General features: G+C 41.6%; 1 protein-coding gene across 1 annotated transcript in view; it reads left to right on the top strand.

Annotated features, from left to right (window-relative positions):
* The first annotated feature begins 16,420 nt into the window (after nucleotides 1-16,420).
* The window catches only part of CD38 (CD38 molecule), a 40,738-nt gene continuing 36,567 nt past the window's right edge, over nucleotides 16,421-20,591 (top strand). The window contains exon 1 of the mRNA XM_024741789.1: nucleotides 16,421-16,635. Coding sequence (XP_024597557.1) covers nucleotides 16,421-16,635 — 215 coding nt within the window. The remainder of the gene's footprint in view (nucleotides 16,636-20,591) is intronic.

Raw genomic sequence — 20,591 nt, 5'->3', positions numbered from 1 at the left:
GGGAGGAACAGTCAAGAAAAAGTAGTACAACTTTGGGACAGGGTCCTGGTTCCTCCTCAAGGAATGTGTCTAACAATACCTTTGAGTTCTTCTGCTGGAAACAAGGCCCCCACCCAGGTGGAGGATGGTGACTTCAGGCTGAACACAAGATTCCTGGGCCAACACCCTGTTACCTCCCCACCAACCAATCAGAAGAAAGTCACTACCCTGTAGTCCTCACCCCAAATTTTGTCTATAAAATCTTCTCCCTGAAAACCATCAGAGAGTTCAGGTTATTTGAGCATGAGCCACCTGTTCACCTTGCTTGGCCCAGCAATAAACCTTTTTCTGTTCCAAACTCTGACGTTTCGGTTTGCTTGGCCTCACTGTGCGTGGGGCACACAAACTGGTGTTTGGTAACACAACCACTAATCTACTTTCTGTTTCTATAGATTTGCTTGTTCTGGATGTTTCATATAAATGGAATTATACAATATATGGTCTTTTGTGACTGGCTTTTTTCACTTAGCATAATGTTTGCAGGGTTCAACAATGTTATAGCATGTGTTAGTACTTCATTCCTTTTTATGGCTGAACATTATCCCATTGCATGGGTATGAAACCGAACAGGACACTGTGGGACTCCTGGGCATGGAAACCTTTCTGTGTCCCCCATTTCTTGTTTGTAGGGAACAGCCTTCAGCCTCCGTGACCTTCCCTGAGTTCTTAGGGCAGGTCCAAATAGTTGCTAACCAGAGAAGGGAGGGGATGCAGAGATAAGGGAGGAGGAGTCAAGAAACAATAGTGCAGCCTTGGGGCAGGGTCCTGGTTCTGCCTCAAGGGATACACATAACACTATCTTTAAGCTCTTTACAGAACTAAAACCCTCAACAAATGGAAGATGTTAGCATTCTTCATTTCAGAGAAGACCACCTGAGGCCAGATTAAAGGATTGCACACCCTGCACACACCCTAATCCTTACCAGCAACCCCACCCTTGAACAACTGCTGTAAAACTCCTCACCAAATCCTCCCGGGTTGGGACACACAATTTTGAGGGGCATGAGTCTTCGGTGTCCCCCTTTGCCTGGCAAAGCAATAAAGGTATTCTTTTCTACTTCACCCAAACTTTGTCTCCAAGATTCGATTTGACACCAGTGCACAGAGACCAAGTTTTCAGCATCAGGTACGTCACATTTTGTTTATACATTCATTAGTTGATGGACATTTGGGTTGTTTCTACTTTTTGGTTATTATGATAATGCTGCTATGAACATTGGCCGGGCAGGGATTTTCATCTTGTTTGTTCACTGCTGATATAGTAGTGCTGGCATATGGTAAACTCAACACAGGTATTAATTAAGCAAATTGAAAAAATGAATTAATAGTTGTCTGATGAAGACATAAGTTTTCCTTATATAGTAAGCATGAATAAAATATTTTTGTTTGAACATTAAATATGGCATACAGTTTCTTTCTTCTTTCCCTTCCTTCCTTCCCTCCTCTCTTTCTGTCTCTCTGTCTCACTCTCTTTCTTTCTTACTGAAAAAAAAGACCCCTATCTTACACTACTCACAAAAATTAACTCAAAATAGATTAAAAACTTAAATGTAAGACCTGAAACCATGAAGCGCCTAGAAGAAAATGTAGGAAAAGGGCTCCTTGACATGTGTCTTGGCAACGATATTTTGGGTATAGTACCTAAAGCACAAGCAACAACAACAAAAATAAGCAAAAGCAGCTACATCAAACTAAAGAGCTTCTGCACAGCAAAAGGAATCAATCAACAAAGTGAAAAAAACCCTGTGGAATGGGAAAAAATATTGGCAAACCATATATCTGATGAGGGGTTAATATCTAAAATCTATAAATAAGTCATACAACTCAACAGCAAAAAAAAAAAAATCAAACAATCCAATTTAAAATGATTTCACTTGTATGTGGAATCTAAAAACAAAAATAATAAAACTCATAGAAAAAGAGATTAGATTTACGGTTACTAGAGGCAGGGTTTGGGGGGAGAGGGAATTGGAGAAAGTTGGTCAAAAGGTACAAAATTCCAGTTACAAGGTAAATAAATAAGTTGACCCTTGAACAGCACGGGTTTGAACTGTGAGGGTCCACTTATATGCAGATTTTTTTCAATAAATATAGTACCTATATTTTCATTTTACAGATCTTTAAATTAACTAGGTATGGGGAAAATTTGTGTTCAGAGACCACAATATGGAGAATAGAAAGAACCAGGGTTTGAGTGCTGATTCCATCCAAACTATTTCAGCTTCCTGCCCTTGGGTGAGTCTTTTATCAGTTCATTTGTTTTACTTCAGAGATAGCAGTATGTGGTTTTTTGACTACATGGCAGTTGATCCCTAACCTCCACATTGTTCAAGTGTCAACTATACTAGGGATGTAACGTACAGCACGATGACAAGAGTTAGCACTGCCGTATGATATACATGAAACTCCTAAGAGTTCTCATCACGAGGAAATTTTTTTTCCTCTTTTTTCTTTCTCTCTCTTCTTTTTGTATCTATATGAGATGATGGAAGCTAACTAAACTTATTGTGGCATTCTGTAGTATATGTAAGTCAAACCATTATGCTGTACACCTTAAATTTATACAGTGATGTATGTCAATTATATCTCAATAAAACTGGGAAAAATGAAGACAAACACACTGAAAAAAAAATAAGATTTTGAAATTCCACTCTGGCTGTGTAATTCTGAACAACAGCGTTCTTTTTGGTGTCCAGTGTGCCACCCTATCATTCTAAAAGGAAGAACGGTTAGTGTGAAATTTAAATGTGATAATATTGCATATAATAATGCATGTATGGGATAATATAGGCACACATTAAAGTGCTAAAAAAAAAGGAGGTAGTTTCTTTACTCTTACCTTCAGGCTGTTCATAGCTGGTAGCTGGAAAACCAAGCTCTAGGACTCTATGTAAAATATGATAAAATAATTTATGAATGAGGACCTAGTGAAATTCTAATTTTAGTTTATTCACTATTCACTCACTCCTGCTACTACTCTTCTGTCAATGAGCTTGTAACATGATGTGCGTAACAATCCATTATCCTTAGTTAATAAGAATTCTTTCTCCAGACTAGAATATAGACCTGTACAGGGCAGACACCTTGGCTTTAAAGTCCTTATATTCTTAGAATATAGTCCACAGCCAGGTGCAGAGAGTAGGTTTAGTGCATAGTTTTGAAGTGTGAACATGAATGAACAAGTAAATTTTTGTGACATTAACTTTAGTGTTTATAGACCATTTTCTTTCTTGTGAATCGTTTTCAGACTTAAATATAAACTAGGCATTTATATATATGTGTGTGTATGTATACAACTGTATATATTTTGTCTGCACCATATATACGAAAGCATATGTACAATCTGTTCAATATACTTATGACTGTACCTGCACTTTTAGCAGAAGACTTAAAGCAAGCAGTGATACATGTCATAAGTAGTTTAATAGCTAGAAAAAGATAGTAATACATACTATGATAAAGACAATCATCTATAAAGCAAAGCAGAAAAAATTGTCTATTCCTGAGGGGAGATAACTGAACAGATCATTTAAAGGGTCAGTTTGTCTTACATCTTGTAACCATTTTACCTTTTGGGAAATTTTTTCTAGGTGAATTTCAACTTCTCCAGAGGTATTGATACAAATGCAGCAAGTAGTATGAGCAATGGCACAAACAACTCCTTGTTTAGCCAGCATAGAATCTAAGGCAACCCCGTTATCTAATATTACTTGGGCTAAGGAGTTTAGGCATGTCTGTTGTGCTGCAATGCTTTAGGTATCTTGGTATCCTGCTAACATGGATCTCTTGACTCTGTAATGAAGAGAAAAAGGAGGTTAATCTGTTTCCTTATATACAGACAATGCATAATATAAACCCAGTAAAAATAAACCTTCTATTTTCCAGCTATGAAGATATTTATGTGCCCATCCTTGGGAAGGTGTGTCAATTTCAGTATCACACGTGAAGACAAAACCTGGGGAAGTGCAGTGACCCCTCCCGGAGTGCTCTTATTGGAAGTTTTGTCAACACAATATCAAACCATGGGTCATTTCTCTTGCAAGCTTTCCAAAAGTCATTTGTGTGGTATTTAACATGTGGGAGTTGCTGGCATAATTTACTCACCTTTTACTCTTTAAGACTTTATTCAGTTTAAGTAAGGGGAAGAACAAAATAGTCTGGGGTTATTGTGCTTGGTCTCTAAGGATTGAGGATGGTATCAGACAAGGACTGGACATGTTAATCTGCTGGAAAATTTGAACTTGTAAAGTTAGGGAGGTCGGTCTAGGTGGATGGTAACATTAGGAAGACCTGAAAATTTGGTGACAGGTATTATGAGAGGCTTATATCAGTCTTGTACTGACCTGGGAATTTGATGACAGATCCAACAATTGGTTAGACTGCCCTCAGTAGCTATACTTTGTGACAACGTTGCTAGAGAATTTTCTTTCCGTCCTGTATATTGGGGCAAGAGTTAGCTAGAAGTAAAACAATAGCTTTCAATTTTGATAGGGAGACAGACATTTGGTAAACAATTCAACTGAGCTAGTAGGATGGATCATACAGGCCTGGCCCAGATTCTTGGGTTACAGCTGTCTACTACTGCTGTCGCCTTCTTCTCATCTTGTGATCCCTAAAAAAAATTAGGCTATTTCATGTTACGTTTAGAAATATTTAATTCGTAAGCACTTGTTTTTAATTCAATCAAATACAGCTCTTTTACCATCCAGAGGTAGAAACATATATTTGTAACCTACATACAGACAGCTAGATAGACATAGAGATCACATAGTTTTCATTTTAAAACTTAGTCATGAATCATGCTTTTCAATATAAAACTCATTTGCTCATAAACAATAGTAAGAATAAGTTTACTTGCTTGAGTTTTCAAAGGCCTGCCCACCCCCGCCTTTTTTTTCTTTTAGTTTTAGGTTCTACTAATTGAGTCAAAGCCACAGTCTCAGGCAGTGTGGGTTGTGTTTACATTTCAAGGACATGATAAAAGAGTTACAGCTTTAATCTTTCTCCTAGGAATAGTTTTGTTCTCTCAGGGTGAGAAGTTTGAAAAACTGTTTTATCATGCTAACTGCACACACAAAAACCAGTTTGGGAATGTCAAAAGAGCCCCATCTTGGCCATTTCAGGGTGAGAGAATTATTGTACATGCAAGTATTGGGTCCATCTCAATTGTACATGAATTCAGCTGGAGTTCCAGTGGGTGGCTGGGAGATGGTAGGCTTTAGAAGCACAATTTTCCATTTTCTTTCAGTTTCATTTTACTGTAAAGTACAAATCCTTCCAATTTTAAGCCACATTTAAAAAGATTAGCCAACTCAGTTCACTCCAAAGTTCCCTCTAGGTCTTTCCTTCCTAGAAATGCCCTCTAGGTTCCTTGCTTAGAAATTCCCCTTAAGTCCTCTGCCTAAGAACTTCCTACGAGGTCCCCTGCTAGGAACTCCCCTCTAGCTCCTCTGCTTAGGAAATTCCCCTTAGGTCCCTTTCACCTATGAAATATACTGGTACCCCCTTAAGACTCCAAGTCTTAAGATAATAGCTCAAATAAAAGTTTTGGAACATTACCCAATACAGGGAGATCCAGATATCAGGAAAACCTCACTGAAGCACCTGAAGAGTGATGTGAAAGCTGGGGGTAGGAAGGGCAGGGGTGCTCACAAGGGGCCCGTGCTCGGTACCAAAGTAGACTACAGGTGAGTTTTTCTGATAACCAGCAGACTATATCAAACAATGTCGATGGAAATAATTGATAAACAAGTTATAATAGGAATAGAAAAGAGTTTTATTTGAGCCAAACTGAGGACTATAGCCCAGGAGACTCAGGCTCAAGAAGTAGTTGAATTGTGTTCCATTAGACTACAAAATGGGGGACTCTTATAAAGGCAACCCCCCCCCCGCCAATTACATGTCATTTGTCAAGAATCATGATTGGAGCTGGCAAGAAGTAAGGATGCTTGATAAGTAAGGATTGGTTGGGGTCTGAAATGGTTGCATAGTTACAAGGGGGAACTTGGCATCATAAATTTGCAGTTGGCAGCTGGCAGCAGATGTAGCTTTGAGAATAGTTGGTGGTGTCCTTGAGTCTGATTCAGTTCAGAAAATTCAGTTCTCAGTGTTGCAGGACTGTGTCTGAAAGCACAGTGGCCACTAGGCTTCATTTTGGATGCCTGGACCACAGTTATTCCATTTTGATTTTTAAATGCATTCTTTTCTTTAATGGTTAAAGCAAATGCACAATGTATGTTTTAACAGGCCACAAACCAGGCTGTTCTAGTTAGCATAAAGTTTAAGTTAAATCGTGTATAAGCCAGAATGACTTCCTCATACCTTGATATGGGAAAATTTCTTCCAACCAGTTTTAATGATCACATATAAAATATGTTGTAATTCCCAGTTCTTCAGATTTTTGTCCTTTGTCTTCTAACATCAAGAATAATATTTTATTCAAATTCCAGAAGTTATTGTAAGAAAATCTTAAGGGATGTGCCCAGAGGACTTTTTTTTACCATAGCATAGCAAAAGATTGGAAATAGTTGAAATTGAGATAATGATCAAATAAACTATGGTAGGACAATACTATGGAAGACTATGCATTATTAGAAATACTACTTATGAAGAATTTTTGGTTTTATTTTTATTATTTTAAATTTTGTGGCCGCACTGCACAGCTTGAGGGGATCTTAGCTCCCCGACCAGGGATCGAACCCACGCCCTTGGCAGTGAGAGTGCAGAGTCCTCACCACTGGACTAAAATCATATATATATATATATATATATATATATATATATGTATATATATATGTATACATATACATAACAACAAATTGTTAATATTAATGATATTTATTTCTGAGTGAAGTTATGAGTAATTTTATTTTTGTCTATAGTCTTCTTAATTTAGAAAATTACATATGAGCACAAAGCTGATATTATAAAAAAAATTATTTGTAGAGCTGTTACTTTTCAAGAAGGGATATCTTTCTAAAAGATAAATTTGAACTTTGCTTAGACTACTAATTATTAAGTAAAATAATCAGAATTTTACAATTTATTAGGTTGAAATAAATTTAGACTCAGAAAACAAAACAACTAAGATGTTCTTCAGTAGTGGAATGGAAAAATAAACTGTGGTACATCCGGACAATGGAATATTATTCAGGGCTAAAAACAAATGAGCTATCAAGCCATGAAAAGACATGGAGGAACCTTAAATGGAGGTTATTAAGTGGAAGGAAAAAAAAACAATCTGAAAAGGCTATATGCTGTATGATTCCAACTATATGGCATTATGGAGAAGAGAAAACTATGGAGACAGTAAAAAGATCAGTGGTTGCCAGAGGTTAGGGGGAAAGGAGTGATGAATAGGGAGAGCACAGAGGATTTTTAGAGCAGTGAAATTATTCTGTATGATACTATGATGGTGGTTACATGTCATTATGTATTTGTCAAAACCTGTTCAGTATGCAACACCAAGGATCAATCTTAATGTGAACTATGGCCTTTGGGTGACTATAATGTGTCAATGTAGGTTTCTGGATTGTAATAAATGTGCCCTGCTGGTGGTGGAGGTTGAGGGTGGGCAACACAGCAACGCAGTGGATGCGTGGGAGAAGGGGGTGTATGGGAACTCATTCTTTTCTGCTCAGTTTTGCTGTGAATCTAAAACGGCTCTAAAGACTTGTTTATTAAAACAAAACAAAACAAAACAAAATTAGCAAACCAGTGAATGATTTTCAGTACCCTTACTTTCAATGAATTCTATTTGGTGCTTTCTTTTGAGTGTTCTGTTTATTTTGTTTTTAGCCTGCTCTGAAAAACGCTAGGTTGAGAAAACATCATTTCACAGTTGCCTCTTAGATATTCAAGAATGTGTTCCTCCTCCCAGCTGAGATATTTGACCTTTAGCCTCTCTGTGTTGGAATATAAGAATGGAAAGCACAAGTGTCCCAGGGAATCAAGTAAACATCTTATAAGAAAATCCGTTGAGAAAATTTTGGCATGACTTTTGGGGTGTTCTGGGTGGTTTGAGATGCATATGTGGAATGACTAATGTATAAACTTTGCCCAAGTTGTTACGAGTGGGCTAAATTTGACACCAATGAGTGTGCTTTCCTGTTGTCTTTGAAATTCAGCATCTATTCACGCTTCTTCTGGGGATGATATCCTGATTGTCCTGTGGAGAACTTCCCCTCATGTGGGGCTCTACCCCCACCCAGTTCAGGCAGCAGGAGACTTAGACCTAGTCTAATAAGAGCATGCCAGGACCTGGCCACAGTGATCAGCTCAGAGCTAATGGCAAGGATTTTCTTAAGTGATTGGAATGAGGTGTGTGTGTGTGTGTGTGTGTGTGTGTGTGTGTGTGTGTGTGTGTTTTCTCAGCTAAGAGGCAGTATGGTGTAGAAGAGCATGCATTCTGCATCCCATGGCTTGGGTTTGAATCCCAGTTGTCTAGTTCCACTACCCACTGACTTGGTGACATTGGGTAAGTCACTCATTCTTTCTGAGTCTCAGTCTTTCCCTGTAAAATGGGGCCAAGAATGCTCCCTATCTCATGGATTGCTATGGGGATTGAATGGGTTAATATTTGTAAAGCCTGGCATGATGTTTCTCTCCTTGGTGTTTTCACTTGGGCATGTGATGAGCATCTCAAATTTAACACTCTCCAAATGAATTCTTCTTTCATTGTCTTCTGCAGCCCAGTGAATGACATCTCCAGCCTTCCTGCTGCTCAAGCCGAGAATCCTTGGAGTTGTCTTTGACCTCTCTCTTTTTCTCTCTCTGTCTTTTTTTTTTTTTTTTCCCCACTGCGCTGCACAGCACGTGGAATCATAGTTCCCTGACCAGGGATCAAACCTGTGACCCCTGCAGTGGAAGTGCGGAGTCTTAACCACTGGACTGCCAAGGAAGTCCCTCTCTTCGTCTCTTTACTCCATAAACAACTCTCAGTTCTGCTTTCAAAATATATCCACAATTCAGCCAACATCCGCTGAAGTCGACGTGGTTCAAGCCACCATCATCTCCCGTCTGGATTACGGCACCATAGCCTCCTAAACGTTCTCTCTGCTTCTGCTCTCACCCATTTTGGTTTATTCTCAGCAAGCTGCCAGAGTAAGCCCGATAAAACCAAGTCAGATAATGTCACTCTTCTGCACCGTGAGTGTCCATCCACCCTCCCTACTCCCCACACATGCCATCACATCTCCAACCTCTTCTCCCACTTCCTCCCATCTTGCTCTCTCTGCACCTAGCACCTCTTACCTGCCCTTGCTCTTTTCTTCCCTCTTCTGGGACCCTGTTTCCCCCCATATCATGTGGCTACCCCACCTTCCTCAGATCCTTACTCAAATGTCATCTTCTCAGTGAGAGTCTCCTTCGTCCTCATTCCAATGTTGCAATCCTCCCTCCCACCTCCCTTGTCCTTATCTCATTCCCTGATTATTTTGTTTCTTAGCTCTCATCATTACCTCACATGCCCTATGGTTTACTTACATATTTTGTCCATTATATGTCTGCGCCCTCCCATTAGAATATAAGTTCCATAAGGATTGAATTTTTTAAACTGCTGTATACCCAGTACCTCAAACAGTTCATGGAAATGCCTTCAACGTATACAGTGATGTATGTCAATTATTTCTCAATAAAACTGGGGAAAAGAGGTTAAAAAAATGAAACAGTTCATGGAACATAGTAGGTGCTCGGTGAATATTTAATGCATGAATGGATGAACATATGAATGAACGAAGAAAGATTTGCATTGAAGTGTGATATTCATCAACACGCAGTTTTGTAGCGTCTACCAGGTGTCAGAGACTTGCTAGTCATTGGGATCGTACCTGAGAAAAAGACTGCTTCGAATTAAAGTCTAGAGTAGGGCAAGAGGAATGAGGAAACTGACCAAAAACAAATGAACGAAAAAAACAGCCAGGAAGTATAGGGTGCATGTGGAAACTCATGACAGGAATGAGAGAGCTTGTAAAAGATTCTAGACATGGGGTGTGTAAGCTGTCATCTGAAAGTTCAGGAAAGAGCAAGGAACTAGATGAAGGAGGTGGGATGTGGGGAGAGCTGAGAAGTTGCCAAATCTGTTAGGTTAAGGTTAGCCCTAACTGAGGAAGTAGCTCTGTTGATATAACAAGCAAGCCAGGGCACTGCAAGAAGAGCAGACAGCTCAAGTGAATTGAAAGCAATCCAAGGCATTCTGCCAAGTCCTATTAAATCTGTTTCATTGAAAATACAGAATAAAGAGTGAATGACGTGGCTTTGTTATGTTTCAAGATACGGGAGGAGAAATCGTGCAGCTTTCCTTTTCACAAGACTACGAGAAGAAAGAAAAAAACCCAGATGACAGGCTGTGCTGTGTCTGACATCAATGAGTGGGCGTTTCTGTTGTTTTCAATATTCAGCATCTATTCACCCTTCTTTTGATTTGAAAACACGTTAGGGAGACAAACGCCTTCCTAGGGAAATAAGTCCACCCTGAGCTTCCGGGTGATGCTCAGAGCCTCATGGCTGCATGCCCAAGAACGTGTTTCCAGAAGTTCTCATGCTGGATCACAAATCCTCTGTGAGAACAAGTTGAGTCTGTCAACTCTGGCCCAGCACTGAGTGGGAACCCATTAACTATCTGCTGCCTAAGGACGTCGAGGTAGGGTTGGTAGGACAGGTTTGAAATGAGATTGTCTGGGTTCAAAACCCTTGCTGATTAACTAACTTTGGCCAAATGGTACGCGGGCCTCTCACCGCTGCGGCCTCTCCCGCCGCAGAGCACAGGCTCCGGACACGGCTCACGGGCCCAGCCGCTCCGCGGCATGTGGGATCTTCCCGGACCGGGGCGCGAACCCGCGTCCCCTGCATCGGCAGGCAGACTCTCAACCACTGCGCCACCAGGGAAGCCCCAAATTGCTTACCTTTCTAAGCCTCCGATTCCTCATCTGCAATATGGGAATAATAAAATATTTACATGATGACAATATTGTAGGCTATTGTACACAAAGTATTCGACACTAATTGATGTTAGTAATTATTACTGAAGAAGGAAAAAGAAGAATTATGTAATTAATCATAGCCTCTCCGCTCTCCTCCCTTCAACACTGCACTTTACTTCTCAGATGAACAACAAATGCCCACTGATGGGTGGGTTTTTTAGCTGGTGAATCTGATGGAGAGGGAGTTGTTCATTCTGCAGGCATTGCTTGAGTGCCAAGTGCATACTAGGCATTATCCTGGTGCTAGGACAAAACATAAGCTCTTGTGGAGCTGGGCTTCTGGTGAGAGGCGTGGGGAGAGGAGGAAGCCCCTTTTCTAGAGGCTGTACCGTGTGGAAGTTGGCTGCTCTTTGCTTTATGTGTACACTCCCAGGTTCTTACAGCCAGCCTGAACACTGGGAGAGTACTGGATAAAATGCTCAGCTCAAAGAGCTACCTAGGGATGGAGAGTTGGGATTTGAGCCTGGGCTTAGTGTTTTGGGGAAGGATATATGGCCTGGCAGAGACCACATTTGCACAGTGAGGAGGAAAGAGCAGAAATTTAAATATATATATATATATATATATATATAAAATATTATATATTATAACTATTTTTAAAGCTGTCAGAGATTAGAAAAAAAGGCTGGAAGGAGAAATACCAAAATGCTAATGGTAGTTAGGTTAGGGTTTTGGAATGGGAGTAGAGGCAATGATCTTCTTTTCTCTATTTCCAATTTTTTAAATGTGATTGTATTACTTGAATGATTTAAAAATGGCTAATGAAGTTGACCAAGGAAAAAAAGAACTTGAAACCCACATTCTAGGACCAGCACTTCCACTAACCAGGTGTGTGGCCTGGGGGTGGTCACTCCTCTGGTGCCCCAGACATCCCATCGTCTGCCCCCAGTTCGCCCTACAGTTCTGTTTCCATGTCTCTCTCCCTTTTGCAAACCTTCCTTGCCCTTCCACAGCCTCATCTAGTGTCACTGTCTCTCCAAAGCCTTCCGAAAATCTACTCTGACTCACCGCCATCCTTCCTGTCCTCACGCAGCTCCCCCATTATTAGTGCTTCTTTGTTGAACACTTGCTAAGGGGTCACTCAGCTATTCTCTCTATATGTTACCTGATTCAATGCTCAAAATAATTCAGTGATGCATGCAGATTTTTTTTTTTTTTGAAATACAGTTGATTTACAACTTTGTGTTAGTTTCAGTTGTATAGCAAACTGATTCAGTTTTATATATATGTGTTTTTTTCAGATTATTTTCCATTATAGGTTATTACCACGTATTGAATATTGTTCCCTGTGTCAATGGTTAATCATCATTGCTTATCTATTATATATATATGTAAGTATGTATCTGTTAATCTGTAACAGTATGTATCTGTTAATCCCATACTCCTAATTCATCTCTCCCCCCTCCCTTTCCCCTTTGGTAACCATAAGTTTTGTATTCTATGTCTTAATTCCTGCAGACCTAGTCTCAAGCAAACCCTGGTCTAGTTGGAGAGGACACCTTGAAGAAATTCTCTGGTCTGGGTGATCCACACCAGAGCTTTTGGGTTCTGTATTGTCCCAGGAGATCCACTGGCATCTGTGTTCTTCTGCTAGGAAAGTGTACAACTTGGAGACCTAACTCAGTTTGGGAGCTCAGTGGGGTCAGGAAAGGCTTTCTGAGGAAGTCACATTGAAGGAGCTCAGCAGGGGTTGGGTAGGGGTGGGGAGGTAATGGCATCTGTGAAGGCCCAGCATCAGGGAAGAGCTTTGGTTGGTTGGAGACAGAGAGAAGGGCCCCAGGACTGGAGTGCCATAGGGGCTGGGGGGCAAGGTGCCCCTGGAGGCTGGAGGCTTCCATGCCTGCTTTCTGTGTCTAGAGCAAGCAGGGAGTTGGGGTGGGTAAAGTAACCGGAGTTAGGTTTCAAAAGCTGCATCGTCACAAAGCGTGGCTTGAAAGAAGGAAACCCTCGCTGACTGGCTTCTCTTTAGCTTCCTGACCCCTTAACAACACGCTGGGAACCTCTGATGTCTCCACCCCATCCTCCCTCCTGGTCTCCTGAGCTGCACTGGCCCCACCCACTCTCAGCAGGTGACTTTCTCTATCCACTGAGAAGCAGTCAGAAGCGACCGGCCATCATCAAAAAATCTAGAAACAATAAATATTGGAGAGGGTGTGGAGAAAAGGAAACACTCTTGCACTGCTGGTGGGAATGTGAATTGGTACAGCCACTATGGAGAACAGTATGGAGGTTCCTTAAAAAACTACAAATAGAACTACCATATGACCCAGCAATCCCACTACTGGGCATATACACTGAGAAAACCATAATCCAAAAAGAGTCATGTACCAAAATGTTCATTGCAGCTCTATTTGCAATAGCCCGGAGATGGAGACAACCTAAGTGCCCATCATCGGATGAATGGATAAAGAAGATGTGGCACATATATACAATGGAATATTACTCAGCCATAAAAAGAAACGAAATTGAGCTATTTGTAATGAGGTGGATAGACCTAGAGTCTATCATACAGAGTGAAGTAAGTCAGAAAGAGAAAGACAAATACCGTATGCTAACACATATATATGGAATTTAAGAAAAAAAATGTCATGAAGAACCTAGGGGTAAGACAGGAATAAAGACACAGACCTGCTAGAGAATGGACTTGAGGATATAGGGAGGGGGAAGGGGAAGCTGTGACAAAGTGAGAGAGAGGCATGGACATATATACACTACCAAACATAAAATAGATAGCTAGGGGGAAGCAGCCGTATAGCACAGGGAGATCAGCTTCGTGCTTTGTGACCATCTAGAAGGGTGGGATAGGGAGGGTGTGAGGGAGGGAGACGCAAAAAGGAAGAGATATGGGATCATATGTGTATGTATAACTGATTCACTTTGTTATAAAGCAGAAACTAACACACCATTGTAAAGCAATTATACTCCAATAAAGATGTAAAAAAAAAGAAGCGACCATCCACACGTAGTCGCTGTCAGCAAATCCACCAGCCCTCCTCCCCTAAATCTATGTCCTCCACCTTCCTTCCGTGATGGCTGCAGCACCTGCCACACCGGCTCGTGCCTGGCATTCCTCTCACCTACATGCGAGCTCTTCCGCTCCAGCAATTTCCCCTCTCCTGTATTATCAGTTGTTGCCTGTCCACTGGGTTACCCTGTCATCCTACAAACATATTATACAGGTCTCTGCTCAATATCATGTCCTCAGTTCCTTTTGACAAAAAAGACTCTTCCAAAAAAAGTCAACCAACTTACTGAAGCCACCTTCTCTTCTCACATACTCTCATCAACCTACTCATATCCGGCTTTGTCCTGGACATTCCTCTAAAACTGCTCTTGCCAACTGCACCAGTAACTCCCAAGTGGCCCTCCCTCTGGTGTCAGGGGTCTCTCTGCCCAGTTCTCTCTGCAGGAGCTCTCCTCATCTTTCTGATCTCTCTACACACATGCCCCATAGTGGAACCCCTTCCTTCTGTGTCCGCAGACAATCTCTACATGATCTCATTTATCCTCTTGGCTTTAAAAACTAACTATATGAGAAAGGTTCCCATATTTATGTCTCCAGGGTTGACTTCTTGCCTGAAAACCAGATATTTATACCCACTTAGCTACTTGATATCTCCTCTTGGGGATCTAATAGGCATCTCAAACTTAACACCTCCAAAACCAAATTCTTTCTTCATGCCTTTTCCCCCAAACCAAATCTATTTCACCCCTAGTTCTCCCTTTGCTATACATGGCAATGCTGTCCTTTCTCTGGTCAGTTACTCAAGCCAAGATTCCTGAAATCATCTTAGACCCCTCTCTGGTAAACCCCACATCCAACTCATCGGTCAATGCCATTGCTTATGCTTTCAAACTACATCAAGAATCCAACTTCCTTTTTTCTTTGCTGCTTTTGTTACTACTCTCCTGGTTAAAGTCATCATAACTGGTCTCCATCTTTCTATCCTTGCTTTCTCACAATTTATTCTCAATGCAGAAGCCAGATTGAGCCTTTAAAATGTCATTCATGCCTGATCAAGTCACTCAGTGACCTTGAATAGGTTAAAAATAAAATTCACAGTACAAAAAGTCCTATCTTGTCCTACAGGGCCATGGGTGACCTGGCCTCCTCCTCCTACCCTCTGAACTTCTCTCCTGCTCTGCCTCCCTCACTCTTGCACCCCAACTCCAATGGCATCCTTGCTGCTCCTGGAACAGGCCAAGGGCTTTTCTGCCTTAGGGTATTTGCACCTGCTCTCCCCTCTGTCTGGAAATTGTTTGCCCCAGGAAGTCTCTTGGCTTGATCTTCCACTTGCCTTAGGTCTCTGCTGAAATGTCACAGATGCTCCTAGTGCTAGGAAACCTTGAGAGAAGCGATGCAGGGGGCATCTGGGAAAAGCTACTGGATTATCTGTTGAACCACTACTTTGAGTACTTACTGCATGACAGACACTTCCAAGCAACACCTCATGGATTACAAAACTGCATCCCCTCCACAGCCTCAGGGAGCAGGTAGGAATAGCTAACACTTAGTGAGTGCTTACCATGTGCCAGGCTAAACACTTCATAAATATGAGCTCATTTAATCCTCATAACAGCCCCATGAAGTGAGTACTGCTATGGTGTCCACTTTACATCTGAAGCACAGAGAGGTCAAGTAACTTACCACACATCACCCAGCCAGAGCTCAGTTTGAACCCATAGCATAATCTGATGCCGATGGAGAGAAGGCATAAGGCTTAAGTAGAGCCTTTACAGGGGGCTGAGCAGGTATTCCTCAACCTTATAAGTAGAGGTAGAGCCTTCCTTTGCGGGCAGAAGCCTTGCATGTACACAGGTATGGAGGCAGTCGCCTTGACACTGTCCAGGAAGCAGATGTGGGTAAAGTGTAAAGTGCGGCTTGATAAAGGGAGCCGACTGAGTATAAGGCTGTACTCTGTTCTTTGAGTGCCTGTCAAGTAAGGTCAAAGTGGTGGCTCTCTGCTCAGGAGTCGGGAAGTGAACGGCTGTAGTAGGTGCTGAAGGCTTTTTTTTTTTTTTTTTTTTAACATCTTCATTGGAGTATAATTGCCTTACAATGGTGTGCTAGTTTCTGCTTTATAACAAGGTGAATCAGTTATACATATACATATGTTCCCATATCTTTTCCCTCTTGCGTCTCCCTCCCTCCCATCCTCCCTATCCCACCCCTCTAGGTGGTCACGAAGGCTTTTTAAGACCTTGAAATCCTTGTTGGTCGAGCGACCGCGATCGAAGAACTTTGAAGGAGGGGATGGGGGTGGGAAAGGAAGCGGAGAAAAGGCAAGTGAGAGATAAAGGGGAAGTGCAGTTTCAGAACCGAGCTTGCTCTCTCCTCCCTGCCTGCCCAGCCTCCAGCAGCTTCTCCTCCAACATCTCCGGGGCGACCCGCGTTGGACCCCATGGCCGACTCCAGACCCAAGAAAGCCAAGATCTGTCTCTGCATATTTCTATGTCTTCTGGTGGTGGGGGTCATCGCGGTGGTGGTCGGAGTCCGGATGTGGCGCCACTCGTCCGAGCACATGAAGTGGAACGGGACGGGCAGCACTGCCCATTTTCAAGAAATCGTCCTGGAGCGATGCTACAACTACATGCAGTTGGTGCAGCCGGAGCTCAGGTGAGTCGGCGTCTTTGGCGCATGGCGGGGCACCGCACGCGGTAGTGGCTGGGCACGGCTGGGCACAGCCGGACCGTGCGCTCAGTGTAGCGGTCAGGATTGCCTGAAACAAAGCATCGACTGTTCCGAGTCAGCTGAGAGCCCGCGGGGCAGTGCTGAGTAGGGAGTCCGGGCTCGCGAGTCCGAGCGCCAGTCCCCAGAGGTGCAGGCGGGCGGTGGCGAGCGCGCTGCTCCTTGGCCCTTGCGCTCAACTGGTGGACACTTGTCAGAGACGCCCGGAGCCCGGCCCCATTTGGGACCGCAGCCCCACTCTGCCAAGAAGCCGGGGAGTTGCTGGCGTTTCCTACATTTCATGGGGTTTGCGTTCGCCATCTCTGACCCAAAAGTGCCCCGGACAGTTACAGACACCTGGTGAAGTGGCTTGCAGAGCCTGAGGTGGGAGGATGGTGTCTGAAGGGCCCGATCACTGAAGTTAGTTTCATTCATTACTATAAAACAACATCCCGATTCTTTTCGTGCTCCCTGAAATGAATGTGACCACAGCATCCAATAACAAAGCAAAACAAAGCGGTAACAACTTAAAAATTTTTTAAAGATAAAACACACGGTAAAGCGCATCTGCTTAATGATTCCGTTCAGACCCGAGAAACACCACCCACATCAGTCTACGGAACTTTCCGGAAGGTTCCTCGGGCCCTCTCCCAGCTAGCTTCTAATCTCTCCCCATAGTGAAACGCTTTCTTGACTTCCATTCTCAGGGCTTGGTTTCACCCGGAAAACTCATTTTTCGAAGTTGTACATAAAGCAGAATAAGCTGGGAAGTAAAAAGTTGCTTCTCAGGCTGCCAAAGGCAGACAGGGGAGCGACGATTGTCATCTGTGTGTCTGAGATCAGTTCCACCTCCAAACACCCGCGATCCCAGGGGATGAGCCCTGAGACGCACCAGGGAATTCCTAAATTTTATGTTTGTATCTGTTTTCTCTGACCCTAAAAAGCTTGGTTCCTAATAGCATTAGTATAATTATGTATTCGTTTTCATACATACAAATAATATGTATGTATGTATTATTATTATTACTAACAAAATATCTAAATGTCTTTATGGTTCTTTTTGTCCTTAGGATATAGGATACATCCACTAGTGATGAATAGTGATGTATAGAGCATGTACCACTGTCTAACACCTTATTAAAGGGATCCTTCTGGCTGCTGGGTTGAAAATAGATGGTAGTGGGGCAAGGACAGAAGCATGGAGTCCATGGAGTTCTTGTAGCAGTTCAGGTGAGAGGTGATTGCGACTAGGATAGTGATGGATGGTGATGAGAAGGGGAAATATTCTGGATACATTTTGAAAGTAGATTCCATGTGACTTACTATGGACTTGTGTATGGGATGTTAGAGAAAAAGAAGAAACAAGATTTGTGGGCTGAGTTACCAGAAAAATGAATTTCCATTTATCAGAAAGGGAACTACTGGGATGAAGCAAGTTGGGAAAGGAAACACTGGTCTGGCTTTGTACATATTAGTTTTGATATTGATATTCAAGTGCAGATATTGAATAGGAAGCTGGTTTCTATGAGTCTAGGGTACTAGGGAGAGGTCTGGGCTGGAGATATAAATGTGGAAGTCAACTGTGCATAGAAATTCAAGCAGATGTTTTGTAAGGAGGAAGTGTTAATTGTCTTATTCAAGTGATTCCGACTGGTTAAGTAAGATGAAAACTAAAAATTGACCAATGGATTGATGACTTTGACAAGATCAGTTTTAGAAGAGTGGTCATGGTGAAAACCTGTCTGGAATGGATTCAAGAAAAAGGTGGGAAGAGAGAAATTGGAGACTGTACATAGACAGCTCTCGCCAGGGGTCTTGCTGGAAAGGAGAGCAGAAATAGTGTGCTGGTTGGATGGATAAGGAGGGATTCAAGATGGAAGAAATTGGGGTTTGAAAGCCAGCTTCTTTAAAGTCGACTGAGAAGTTGTCTAAGTAAAGAATGTTTCCTGGGCTTCCCTCGTGGTGCAGTGGTTAGGAATCTGCCTGCCAGGGCAGCAGACACGGGTCCGATCCCTGGTCCTGGAAGATCCCACATGCTGCGGAGCAACTAAGCCTGTGTGCCACATCTATTAAGCCCGCGTGCCACAGCTACTGAAGCCCGCATGCCTAGAGCCCTTGCTCCCCAATAAGGGAAGCCACCGCAGTGAGAAGCCCGCACACCGCAATGAAGAGTAGTTCCTGCTTGCAGCAACTAGAGAAAGCCCAACTAGAGAAAGCCTGCATGTGACAATGAAGACCCAATGCAGCCAAAAATAAAATAAGTAACTTTATATATATATATACATATATATATATATAAAAAGAATGCTTCTAGATTTCTACAGTTTCCTTAGGTCTTTGACAATTGTCCTACCAATATCAAATTCAGTATGGCCATTCTGACTGCTGAGAGGTGATACCTCATTGTAGTTTTGATTTGCATTTCTCTAATGATTAGTGATGTTGAGCATTCTTTCATGTGTTTGTTGGCAGTCTGTATATCTTCTTTGGAGAAATGTCTATTTAGGTCTTCTGCCCATTTTTGGATTGGGTTGTTTGTTTTTTTGTTATTAACCTGCATGAGCTGCTTATAAATTTTGGAGATTAATCCTTTGTCAGTCAGCAACATTTTTAAAGTGACTCACCTGGGTCATTTTTACCAAAAAATTCAACTTGATTTTCATAGAAAACATGTTTTTTTCTTTTTCCACTTATCCAATTTATTTATGAACAATTTAATGAAAGCATATAATTAAAGCAAAAACAACAAGCATAAACATATTCAAGAATAGGTAAATAAACAACCAAGTAAGTGAAAATGAAAGTCCTTGGGGATACAGAGAGTAGCCTATTAATTGTGTAGAAGGTAGGCAACTTGTACAGAGAGAACAGAAAGTGATTCAGTTAAATACTGGTCAGTTAAGAGATTTTTTGCAAAATATGAATTTAGAAGTGGTCATGCATTTTTTTTTTTTTTTTTGCCATTAAAGATCTGTTTCTTGCCTTAGACCTAGATCAGGTTAGAAAACAACCAGGACAACATTTTCTTTAAATGAGCTGTGGTGGAAAGAACAGATACAAGATGGTGAGAAAAAAACAGGAAACTGAATGAGAGATGAATCAAGAATTGTTATCCTGTGTGTGTGTGTGTGTGTGTGTGTGTGTGTTTGTGTGTGTGTGTGTTTCAAAGACTAAGGGCTTGGAAGGGAAGGATTGATTATATCCACGAGTTTTCATAGCTGATATGAGTCGGGAATGGGGGCTCATCTTTTTCAAAAAAATATCACCAGTAAATACCTGCTCTGGAAGCAGGGAGATGATGAGAATCTTGTTATTAAAGACAAAAAATAAAGTGAAAACTGAGGTCAGAAACTTGAAGAATAAACAGAGCGTGAGAATGACATTCTTTTTTCTTCCAATGACATTTTTTTCTAATTATAAAAGTAAAACATGCCCATTTTAGAATACTTGGAAAAATATTTTTAAAATATAGTGAAGAATACAAAATCACTTAACCCCCCAAGTGGAATTCTAAATAGTGGGGTATACCACAATTAAAAAAAAAAAAGTAAGGAGCTTCACAAAAGGAAGCTATATACCTGCTTAAATGAATGGCTTTAGCTTAGTAGTTTTATAGACATAATTCAAATTTCTTCCATAATGAGGCATTTCAAGAATTGCTAAATTTAGTTCTCCACTTCTTACCTGCTGTATCAAAATGACATATCCGCATAGCAGAAAGCTGCCTACATCTTTAGTCTTTGGATGTATTGAAGCAATTAGTAAAGCTTGATTTGAAGAGATATTAACAATTCCCCCAACGCAGTTACTTGGCCATGGTCCAGATTTGTCTTGATAGTTCAAAGGTTTGTTTTCTCTTATTATGACTAACAAGCAAATGTTATAAAGTCATTTCTGGTTTTGGT

The sequence above is a fragment of the Neophocaena asiaeorientalis genome, unplaced genomic scaffold, assembly GCF_003031525.2.
Source record: "Neophocaena asiaeorientalis asiaeorientalis breed wild unplaced genomic scaffold, Neophocaena_asiaeorientalis_V1.1 scaffold218, whole genome shotgun sequence".
Taxonomy (NCBI): domain Eukaryota; kingdom Metazoa; phylum Chordata; class Mammalia; order Artiodactyla; family Phocoenidae; genus Neophocaena; species Neophocaena asiaeorientalis.
Note: the sequence above shows the minus strand (reverse complement) of the source record. Positions and strands in the feature narration are given on the sequence as shown.